Source organism: Monopterus albus, unplaced genomic scaffold (assembly GCF_001952655.1).
Source record: "Monopterus albus unplaced genomic scaffold, M_albus_1.0 scaffold14.1, whole genome shotgun sequence".
NCBI classification, from domain to species: domain Eukaryota; kingdom Metazoa; phylum Chordata; class Actinopteri; order Synbranchiformes; family Synbranchidae; genus Monopterus; species Monopterus albus.
In genome coordinates this window covers 3,835,179-3,847,371 of record NW_018127894.1, presented here as the reverse complement: position 1 = coordinate 3,847,371, position 12,193 = coordinate 3,835,179, and the positions used below count along the sequence as shown (strand labels likewise).

General features: G+C 39.8%; 1 protein-coding gene across 1 annotated transcript in view; it reads right to left on the bottom strand.

Moving 5' to 3' along the window:
- Positions 1-528: 528 nt before the first annotated feature.
- The window catches only part of egfra (epidermal growth factor receptor a (erythroblastic leukemia viral (v-erb-b) oncogene homolog, avian)), a 32,163-nt gene continuing 20,498 nt past the window's right edge, over positions 529-12,193 (bottom strand). The window contains 21 exon segments of the mRNA XM_020591509.1: positions 529-744; positions 1,355-1,540; positions 2,783-2,881; positions 3,501-3,623; positions 3,883-4,027; positions 4,180-4,215; positions 5,903-6,060; positions 6,672-6,762; positions 7,203-7,260; positions 7,263-7,340; positions 7,511-7,710; positions 7,822-7,909; positions 7,993-8,066; positions 8,178-8,304; positions 8,906-9,022; positions 9,576-9,717; positions 10,073-10,191; positions 10,591-10,659; positions 10,775-10,906; positions 11,037-11,223; positions 11,892-12,043. Coding sequence (XP_020447165.1) covers positions 544-744; positions 1,355-1,540; positions 2,783-2,881; positions 3,501-3,623; positions 3,883-4,027; positions 4,180-4,215; positions 5,903-6,060; positions 6,672-6,762; positions 7,203-7,260; positions 7,263-7,340; positions 7,511-7,710; positions 7,822-7,909; positions 7,993-8,066; positions 8,178-8,304; positions 8,906-9,022; positions 9,576-9,717; positions 10,073-10,191; positions 10,591-10,659; positions 10,775-10,906; positions 11,037-11,223; positions 11,892-12,043 — 2,582 coding nt within the window. The 3' untranslated portion in view covers positions 529-543.

Sequence of the window (12,193 nt, the reverse complement as noted above, 5' to 3'; positions counted from 1 at the left end):
GAGGGCTAAGAATATATTCAGGTAATAAATACTGAACACTGTCACTGTTATTACCAGGCCATTTAAGTGACAAAATAATGTTTAGTTATCCTGTTATGGAGAACATTCAACAAAGACATCACCCTCTAAGTAAATACAGGCATTATACAAAATAGCTGCACAAAGAAAACTTGATAAGACATAGAACTTATTTGATTTGTCATTTCTCTTAGAACTGAGGTCACTGACATAACTATTTATACACCACAACACTTACATAAGATACAAGCTAGAGCAAAACTAAAGTGAAAAGATACTATTTTTCATGACATAGAGCAAATTCCGTCATCTAAAGGAAGTCACCTGTCTAAGCAGTACCCACATTTTGACAGGCTAAAAATACACAAATAAGGTTGTTCACATTTAGGCTCACTTGTGGGCAACAACAATCAGTGACTATAAAATTAAAACATGAATATAAGTAGAAGGGCAAAACCTTTGTCTTAGTATCTTGGCATAAAAAAAATCACTTTCTTATCAGCTCCTTTAATCTTTTTGAAACATTCAGGACAGACAGATGAAACCTGCTAACACTAATCTCCCACCAACCTTTCCTCCATCTGCATGATACTCTTTCTCGTCTGCATTGAGGAGCTTGGCCAGACCAAAATCGGTGATCTTGACATGCTGAGGAGTCTTCACCAGGACGTTTCTGGCTGCCAAGTCACGGTGCACCAAGTGGCGCTCTTCCAGGTAGTTCATACCCTTTTGTCCAACAAATGGTGACGTGCAGGTTATTACATAGGAGCAAAGCTTTATTTTCACTAGCTGACTGATATGTCAGAACATGAGGACTTGGCTTGATCAGACACAACAAAAGACCTATGTCATGACAGACTTGTCACCATCTTCAGGAGGTGCATCAATACATTTTTTGCAAGTGCTGTGTAAAAAAGGTTGCACAAAGACGAAGAATATCTGCAGCTGCTCTTTCTTTCTTGTTTATTCTTTCATTTCTACATGAACATAACAATGTTTTGACTACAGAAAAGTCTTCCTCGGACTTGTCGCCACCACCTGATGTCTTTCGACAAATTATCTTAGCAGTTGAAGGCTGTGAATACTGTAGCCGTTGTAAAAACAACTTGCACCGCAGAAATGCTTGTTGATTTTTATCACATGCCCTTTATGATTTAAAAACCTATTGTACAGCATGAAAACACTGGATAAACAGCATTAATACTATATAAAACAACGCCATTTTGTACCGTATGTATATAAAATAAACAACAACAGCCCCTTATAGGTCGGTCCCATTGAACAAATCCTAATATACTGAATGCAACCTGATGCCTTTACGAGGTTTCACTCTTACCTTGGCTATCTGGACACACCAGTTAAGCAGGTGCTGGGAGCCAATGTTGTCCTTGTTCTCTTTGACATAGTCCAGCAGGCAGCCGTAGGGCATCAGCTGGGTGACGAGCTGCACTGTGGAAGTCAGGCAGATGCCAAGCAGGCGACACACATGGGGGTGTTCCACACTCGCCATCACATAAGCCTCCTGTAATGTGCACACAGACAATTTTTTTTTTTGTCATTCCATTTTTAATATTATCAGTGGGCAGACGGGTGACAAGTACAACAAAACATCCTTCTCTTGTGATAAAGAAAATAGTGTAATTCACCCTGATAGATTATAGACAAAAAAGAAACTGCCTGTTTGAGTAACATGTTTCCCAGCCTATTCCATCTTCCACAGAACAATACTGGTAAAAGTGTTTACACGTATCCTGATAACTGATAGCTTGAGAAACATAACATCTATGGAGATCCACTGTTGGGCAATACAGTATGTTTCATAACAGCAGGCATACTCAGTCGACTGTATTTAATGTGGCTCAGCTCAGAGTGAAAACTTGTCATAACAGAAACGACTTAAAAAAAAAAAAAAAAACCACGGGGATAATCCTCACTGGCCACCAACAAAAGGCTTCCTGCAATGAGACCTGTTCAAACAGCACTTCAAACTGAGCTTTATTTAGTAGGTTTCCTGCCATGAGCACATTAATTGTATCCCAAATATTTTCTGCATGATTATTATTATTATTCAGTAAGTACCCACTTCTTTGCTTGGAGCTCTGTAATTCCTGCACTTTGATGCAAAGGACACTTCAAAGCCTTTAACAATCTTTTCCCTTTAAGGAGCAAGTCATGAAGTTCAGACAATGTGGGTGTCTGCCACAACAGCATCCAGATGTAGACTGACTGAGCAAATTGACCACAGCATCACAGGATGTGTGATGCACATTCAGCTGTTTGCATCTTGAACAGGCTGCTTTCTCAGCGCTGCCTCAGGACTGCGTTCCTGTCCAAAACACCTCAGACTTAGATTACACACCAAGCCCACATGTGGCTTTCTAATTAATATCCTACAGCCCCCATAAGAAGGTCGCCAAGTAGAAACACAACATGTTCTATATTACAGGACAAATAAGTTATTATTAGGGTAGACATAAGGTGCAGGTGCTGTAAATTGCAGGATACATTACTGTTAAACTAAAATCTGGCAAACAATACTTGCCATTCACTGTGTAGCACAGTGAATATACTTCAAATCAAATATAATGCAATAATTATTAAAAATGTCCACAGTATTTAACTTTTATGGTTCCACACTTTGCTGTGCTCCAACACATCCCACATTTTGCCAAAGTAGTTTGGGAAATAACATTTTACATGATAAATCAGTATTACAGTATGCTTAGAGTCTAATAAACAGTACCACGTAAATCAGTGAACCTACATCCAGTATTTCTTTGTTTGCTTTTGGTGATGTGGCTTCTCTCAAAACCTTGATGGCTACTGGGATCTTTACATCCTCTCCCTCTGGAACCCACAGGCCCTGTATGAACACAAGTTTGTTATTTGACAGACTTAGATCACACCTGAACCATCAAGTGAACATATGTGCATACATGAAAATGTTAGCATCAACAAGGAAATTACAAAACTGATATGCATGCAAACCTAATTTTAACACTATAACTAAGCCTTAACCCTCAAATAACTCTTTGAAACATGTCCTCACTATCAAGGTATAAAACTGAAGTCCTCTCAAAGCTAGAAATCCAAGAGCACAGGCACACAGAGAACATTGGGTTGACTTACATATTCTCTCATGAGATTTATTTTAACCCTAACCTAAAATAAACCCTTATCCTTATTCTGACATTGTGAGCACTAGCTTTCTATCCCATTCAGGAGGATGGGTTCATATATCCTCAGAAAATGTACATTAATGCAAATATATACACACAGCGTTGGAAGTGAAAGTCACTCACGTTTGCAAGTTTAAAATGTCTCTTAGTTGAAAATTGACAACAGATGTAGCCGAGTGAAAACATTAACAGGTGCTGGTTATGAGGCACATCCAGTGCTCCTGAGCTTCAGCTTGTGTAAAGCTCAGCACTACAGCTTTGACAACAAGGTGTCTGACACACAAAGCTAGGCTATGTTATTACCTTGTAAACAGTGCCAAAAGCCCCTGATCCCAGCACTTTGATTTTCTTAAATTCAGGCTCCTTCAGGATTCGCAGTAGAGCCTGGTTTGGTGCCTCTCCACTTGGAGTCAGGGGTTCAACCAACTGGAAAAAAGACTTAAATGTCTTCAAGCCTGTCTCATAAACAGCACTAGTGATTCTTTTACAATGGACTGTAGTAGATCAATTTTAAATGCAAATTATACCAAACAAATCTAACATTCTAAATATAACAGGAAACATATATCTGCGCTTTCCATTTGAAAATACTGAAGACAATTAAAAATGGCTTTTATAAATTAATCTTAACATTTTAGTGTCTTGATGTCTCCCTACAAGCAGTTACTCAGTTTCCTAGTCTTACCTCTTTCTCTTGGAGCAGTCTGCGCATGGTCCTCTTTCTCTTGATGTGGCGTCGGCGTAGCAACACAAACACAGAGAGACCTGCAATGAACACAGCCAGCAGCCCACCGACTACACCAGCAGCAATCATGGAAAGACCTGAATTGCTGAAAGACAGGTGGGATTTAAGCATGCAAGATAGAAAACAGAGCACATTTGTGAATTTAATTAACATAGAGAGATGAGATTAGGATGTTTAACTTAGGCAAAGTCACTGTATCCTTAAGCATGGAAGTTCAGTATTACTCTATGTACTCACCTTCTCTGGCAGCCTTCGAGACCAGGCCCAACGCACCTATAAACAAAGTGATGCAAAGAATCTCATGTGACCATATTGTCACTGTGCTTTCATACCACAAAGCCAGCACTCAAGGAAATTCTTTACAATTGGTTTTCACCAATCAGTGTTGCTAAACTTATGTCATTTCATGAAAAACTGTTCCATCATGGTTGTACAAAAAAAAAGAAAAGCTGATGATTTCTGCCAATAAAAGCATCCAAGTTCTCTGAAATCTGCTATGAGTGTAGAAAACTGCATCAATCACTGGGATTGACTGGGGTCATCAGTCATCATCTGTAAACCTCCATGGTGATAAGTCCATCACTGTGAACATAAGGTCAGCTTTCATTCCTGTTAAAGGTATTGTTGGTTTGTCCCGTAATGCAGGGCAGACCTCTGTTCATTGAATATTGCAATAAATAAAACCAATGGGAGCCCAGAAAATGTGAAAAAAACAACCCAGGGACGTCCTAATCCAGTTTTTATGGAAAATGAGGGTTTAAAAAAAAAAAAAAAAGAAACAGGAGTAAAAATACAAAAACCTATTAAGGTGGCATTTGACTCTACTGCATCTCTCCAAAATTGTCAGATTTCAACATTTATGTCAACAAAATGGTTCCATGACTGAAACAGAGCTCTCTCCGATCTTTGCCAAAAGAACTGCAGCTGACCCTTCTGATTTGGATTAAGTTAATGCATTAACATTACTACTGCAGCGTGTTCTTTCATGAAGAATAATCAGAATCGAATATCAATTTTCAAACATTTATTATCATAACTAAACAGACCATCGAATAAAGCAATTTACAGAGCTCTGGGTTCCATCTCTATCTGAAGCCCTGACCTCAACAGCAAAACCATTCAACTCGTCTTCAGGACGAGAAGGAACACTGTCCTCCTCTATACATATACAATTTCAAATGTGCCCTTGTAGGCTGGTCCGGTCCTCTCGTGCTGTTCTATTGGTCCATCTATCCATCTGTCCTCCTCCTGCATCTTTTCTGCTCCAATGGGAAAAACAGCTTCCTAAAGATGGAGGAAATTCTACTGTCTGAATTGCTACACTCACTTCTGCCTTTGTTACACTATATGTGACATGGCTTCCCGTTTGGCTAATTAAACTGTCTTGCCTGTGTGTGTCTGTATATTGCCCTGCCTTTGAAGTTGTCTTCCTCTTGTTGGCTTTTAGATCTAATCTCTTGTTTATTACCCTTGGTGTCCCAGTCACCCCAAATTCCCTGGCCTCTTCAGCCAGGTGGTGATAATAAAGTATCTGTGGACCCTCTTTGCTAAAGCTGTAAATCTAATGAGATTCGGTGTTTTAGTAAACCAGTGCCCTTGATGTCAAACAGTGCTCCAGTTGGCTAACACAATAAGTACTAGGCAAGAATTCAGTGAACACATAGAATGATATACTCAACTATGTAAACATAAAATTGTAACATATAAGTAAGCAAACTTATGTGTGCTCTAAACTAAATCTTAACTATGATAGAATTACCATACGCAAAGTAAACACACAGGTTGACTAATCAACAAGCATAATGTTAATCTTCTACTAATTAAGTTCTTAATTCATCAAATGTTAGAATCAACCTTAAAGTATGACTTTGTTAATAATTTTACCCAACACTACATATAAATATTTGCTACACAGGGAAATACAATGCCAGTTCTCAGTTTGGTAGAACAGTGCTTTTACCCCTGAGTGCAGTTTTCGTGACATAGCTGGCACATTTTCATCTCATCTGCGTATTTCCACACTAGCATGTCGTCCTCTCCGGGAACGCCTTGGGGGCAGCGAGACACACAGAACAGACCGTCTTGGTAGTTTGCACACTTAGTACAGTTTCCAGAACCCTGAAAGCAAAAAAGAAGAGTCATAATATTTACAATTCTTCAGAAGAGCAGAAAATGCCATGCACACTGTACTATCTCAGTATGAATTTCTCAAAGCAAGCTCTAACAACCATCCTCATAAATGCAAATGTTAAGGTGAGGAAAACCACCCAGTCATGTTAGGGGCTTTATTTTAGGCCAGTACAACTTAGTCCTCTGTTATACTACATACCTCTTTCTCAGCCTGTCTGTCTACTTCTATATTTGAAGCCCGCATTTCCCAGAATTACTTTTCACAAACCCAAAAAGGGGCCTGAACTTGTTTTCAATCAAAGATTGGATTATGAATGTATAAAAGAAGCCGGCCAAATAGATTGCATAGCCACAAGCCTTATTCAGAACCCAACATGCCTTGTGGCTGCACTGCATTACAGTTTAATAAGGCTTCTTTCTGTTGACGGAGAAACTGGTAGCACTAACACTTCTGAAACACATTTCATGCTGCGTAATTGTTGATTTGAATTCTGACTGGCACTAAACATTTACTGTTGATATTTTAGATTCATAAATAATCTTACATGGCTTTTTATGAATGTTTGTAATAATAGCTTAGCTGTTGGTGACACACATACAGGCGCACTGCAGGTTGCAGTTCCATTCATGCGTTGGCATTCGGGGTGACAGTCCATGCAGGCTTTATTCACGACTGCTTCCCGTGGCTCTCTGCAAAAACAATAATAAAGCTGACAGACTCTCACTGCTGGTGCACCTCGTTTCAAACAGTTACATGTGAAGTGAAATTCTTGATCCCTTTTTGAGGGCAGAAGTTAACCTGTAAGCAAGATTCAATGTTTGACAGAGATCGGCAATGATAAACAGATGTGAGTCAATTTGCCATTTCAGCTGCAATGTTTGTCTTAGATCTGCCGGAGGTTTAACTTCAAAATACCTTGGATTGTATTTTGGTTTTAGCATTGCTTTCAATAACAAATCATCCCTCCACAACATCTAATGTCACAGTCTGGAAATGCTCATGGTATGAAAATAGACTTTCAAGGAGAATAGAACGAACAGATCTGATGCTCAGTCTGTTTGTTTGTCTAAAACAAGGAAGACTGCATGTCAGAGCTTAAAAGGCAGTAAAATTTAGATTCCTCCTTTACCCCTCCAGGATGTTGCAAGAGTCAACACAGCTCCCACCACGGCTGTAACCACGGCAGGGCAAACCAACGTCCCGGGCCGCCGCCCCCCACGTTAGCCGATTGCGGTACACTTCCTGTCACACGTTTTGTTCCTCAGAGCTGAAAACAAACATACAACCTCAGTAAGAGATCTTTCCCACATAATTATCCAATTTTGAAGTTAGGCTTCAATAATTAAATCTGGCTTGTGCATTGTGTAATCAAAAGTTATACAACAAACAACTAAAGGATCCAAATGGATTTAGTGTGGGCATCAAAATTCAATTTACCACATGCGTCAGCATCAGCGTTATCCTCTATTGTAGCACTTTGGCGTTCTGACTTGAAAAGCCCCTTCCAGTGACTTTTATTAGTGTAGCACAGGTTCTGATTCTTAACAATAACCACATCTCCATCGCTGATTTCTTTGAGGGACCGAAGGCCCAGGTAGTCGATACTGAGCTGAGTCATAACCACGCTGCGGCTACCACTACCAAGAAGAAAAAGGTGGAACAGGAAGAGATTTAATGACAGACTTTAATAATACTCAACTCTTGAAAAACAAATTTATTCTTTGTGATCCAGTGGCTGTGAATCATACCGTTTAGTTCGTCCTCGAATGATCTCCAGATTTTCAAAAGGACTGAGCGAGGTCATGCTCTCTGGCCATGTTTGAATCCACAAGTACCCTGAAGCAACACAGTTTGTTAATTGTGAAATCTTTTAGAATGTATTTAGTGTCATGATTTACTCAGGTCATATGCAGTCTTACCAGTAATTTCTTTAACTGTCTTAAACACATCGAGCTGCGCAGGAACCATCTTTGGTGTTTTGGTAAATGCATCCCTAAAAAAACAAACAAACATGTTAGCGGCTAATGGCATAGGTGCTCAAAAGTGTATTACAGCTGATATAGTCAGCATGAGGGCTGCGGTGCTGTTAATGTACTTGACCTACCCGTAAATCGATGTGTGGATGATAGCTATGTTACCATTGATTTTGGTGCAGTTTTTAAATGAGTCAATGTTGGTGGCATTGATAGACAGGATGCGAGTCAGATCTCCTGTTCCGAGTCCATTGCACACTATAAACAGTTCAGAAAACAAATATTAATACAGAAACTCTTGACCTTATTCTAATTTTGGTATTTTTCTGAACCAAAACAAGCAAAACTTTGTCAAAAGCTGGTGGAAGTACTATAATATTCTGACCCTTTATTTAAGCAAAACAAGGAATGCCACAAGGTAAAATCTGATTAAAAATACTCATTATGATCATCACAATGTACTTAAAGTTAAGCCTGTAGATTAAATGCTCAAAGAGGTACTGTATATTATTATTTATTAAAATATTAGATTATTAGTAGTGATGCATTAACATGAAAGTAGCAGTATCATGTAGCTGACCAAGGTAGAGCTAATTTTAATAACAACAGAGCTAAGTTTTTGCATACTATTCAGCAGCCACAGCCGGCTTCCTGTTAGCATAGCATAACATAAAAAAGCTTTTGTAAAAACTAAATACTAAAATGTTGTGAAGCTGAAGTTTGAATAGCATAAAAATGGAAGCACTCGAGTACTTCTGAATAAGTAAATGTATTTAGCTATACTCAACCACTGCAGTATGAACAGTATATGAGTGAAAAATGTATCTCCAGGTTCCACAGTGACAGCTTAGCCCCCAACCTTTTGGACACAGTCCGTCACACTTGGCGCACTTCCTAATTCCTCCCTCGTCCACCTCGTATGTGTTGCCGCTGCACGCCCGCACACACGCGCCATGATCGGTCACAACATAGTTATCTGGAATGATTGCAAAATAAAAGCAGTGTACATCATAATGACATGCTGTAAATTTGGAGATTGTTCATTACAAATCACCACCAAAACATTAAAACTAATATGAATGTGTTTTTTGGCAGTAATAAACTGAGTTATACCACATATGACTATAGGTACATACTAATCCTGTAGGCTGTACATTATAGCCTAAATAGTACTGGGCCAGACCTGTACAAATTAAACTGAGCGAGAGCAGTTGTTACATTAACTCAATCATTTTCTCTCTTTGTTCATACAATTTATAATCAATCTGAGACACTGTAAGCAGTGAGTGTCTAACAGCCCTGAATGACAACCTGGGCTCTTGTTCAGCATACCACATTGTGAAAACACGCATAATCATGCATATTGTGTATACTGGCTAGTGAAGCCTGCTAGTTTGTTTTATCTTGACGGCCAAGACAACAGCTCCAGTGCATGCTTTTATGTATGGTAATAGGATGAAGATGAAACGCTTTGTAACAATGTTGGCATAACACAACAAAAATGGGTTTGTCTGTTTAATTGTCCTTACGTGGGCAGCTCTTGACACAGGTGGCACCAAAGTTGTATTTTCCATGTGGGTTAGGTACCAGCTGGTGCAAGTTGGGGTCATAGCGCATGAGGCCTGGGCAGGAGTCCTTACACACCCCTTCATCCTGGAAGTCCCGACAGGCCTGCAGCACAAACAACAGTCATCCAGTACACTAGGACCAAAACAGAGCCCCACATTAATGATAACACCGCATTCCTCTGTCACAGCCTTGGCTAAATCCTCAGAGCTACACAGACAGGGAGAGCAGACGCTGATACTCGAGGCACTGCCAAATGAAAGATTTAATCAGCAGCTATATGTCTCACTGGCACTAAAACCAATAATAATACTTGTGATCATAAAAACAGATGCTGCTGAAGGGCTTTGTTTTGTGGAAGGCCTCTTATCCAAATGTTGTTTTTCAAGGTTGTCTCTTCCTGAGTTCCCTGATCATATCATTTACTCCTGTCCTGATTATGAGAGTGTTTTTCTCTCACCAGACATTGGGTGGGCCGTGGTCCTGTGCAGCCTGCGGCACAGTGCTCATTACAGCAGTCACTGGGCGAAGATCCTCTGCATCTCTTAGAGCACTGCTGTGCACAGTTCAGCTTTGTTACTGGAAATGGGGCAAAGTCAGTGGAGTGACCAGTAGCAACAGGGAATTCTTTGTACTTTTGATTTTGAGGCCATATTAAAGCTGAAAATCACATTTTGCATGTTTGAATTATGGCAAAAACAGTAGAGTGTGATGGTTTCACATTTTTGTTGTCGGTATGCAGTGAACATGTTAAAGACCAACCAAGTAACATGAATGCAAAACCCATTGGTTCTCAATAGTAAAGTATGGAAACTAACTCAAAAGATGGCACTGTTTTTAGTCTTTCACCACTAACACTATACACTGTGCACTAACAATTATATGTTATCTAAAACAGCTTATAGATTTTAGCTTTAATGCAGCATTTGTACATGACTTTTCCCCCATGATAAAATTAAATCACAGATCAGAGCTTACGTGTCTGACAGTTTTGAGGACCAGGTGCCCAGCATGACCCATTGAAACAGCTTGAGTCGCATCTTTTACCTGTAAAAGCAAACCACAATAAACAGAGTAATACGTTTACTTTCATTCTTTAGCGATACACAGTGACTTCCTTCTATAGACAGTCTTGTCTTTTGCTGTACAGTGTGTTACTTACAAAGTGGATTGTTGCTGGCCACTGGGAGCTCCATGTTGGGTTTGCTGTCCATGTTGACGATATCATACCATTGTATTGTTTCCACATTGCATAGCAGGCTGGTCCCAAACTTTACACCTCCTTTAAGAATTTCTGCAGAAGAAAACTACTATGTGAATTTGACAAAATTACACAATTAATATTTATAGTTTTTTTTTATAATACTGAGATCCTTTGAGAATATTTAGTTATAGTATATTTTAAAATGCAAAGTTGAACTGACCTGTCAGGCTGGTCAGAAGAAGCTCATTGGTGCCCTGACCTGTAGCTTTGTCATAATTGGCCAGAACGGCGAGTGCAAACCCTCCCTCATAGAGTGAATGACCTCGTATGATGCGTAGGTTCTCCAGGGGAATCCTGGAAGCTGTGTTGAGGGCGATCAGGACATAGCCACCCACTTCCTCAATGGACTGTGAAAGAAAAAAATTGAAAACTTGGTTGTGAACTAACAGTGTAAAGTCAGCTGGTGCTGATCATAAGTTACATAATGATCAATACTGTTTCTGCATGTTAGGAGATGAGCGCTGTCACTCACTGCCTTATCTTTTGACCGCTGTTCAGTTGTTGCTTCTAGTCTTTTTAGAAGTGTATTAAAATATGCACTGGAGGTTGCACTAGTAGTTTTTTCAGCATTGATTGTTGAGTGTAGTTCTTTCTTTCAGGCTGCCTGCAGCTCCAGCAAGCTCCATCATTCAGAGGGTTAAGAAAATGAGATCCACTACTGCATGATGTCTGCTGACTGTACAGTATGTTATGTCTGTGTTTGTGTGTGCAAGTTTGCATGTGAGTATGTGTGGTCCCTCAACACATCTGCCCAGTGTTCAGAACCTTGCCTTAGCAGCTGGGGTTCAAGCAAAGTTTCAACCAGAGGGCTATAAACACAGTGAATCATCTGTCACCATGGACTCACTCTCTTCTGATTTTAATTATCTGCACTAACGCGATAAGAGCAGCAAAGAGCCTGCAAAGATCCAGAACACTGATTGTCTGGCAAAATGGCTTCAGGCCACCAGATAGATAACAAAAGAAAGAAAAAAGCTTGTCCCATCTGTTATAGTATGTGTAGTGTAGTGTTTACCCTGAGAAAGGACAGGTCCCGGTGCTCGTCCATGTAGGTGACCTCCAGGTTCTCTAGGACCACGGTGCAGTTGCTGTAAGTCTTCACCATGTTCTGGTAGTGGTCCTCTTTGGAACCCAGAAGATTTAGACGGTTGGTGATGCCTTGGCATACTGCAGAGAAACACACAAAAAAAAAACCACACCAGAATTTGTCAAACGTTTCTTAATGTTGCTTGAAACACAAGATCCAGTGGTTTGCAAATCATCTGGAATTGCAATGCAGTGTCACAAAAGGATGTATCCAAAGGGCCACAGTCAGAA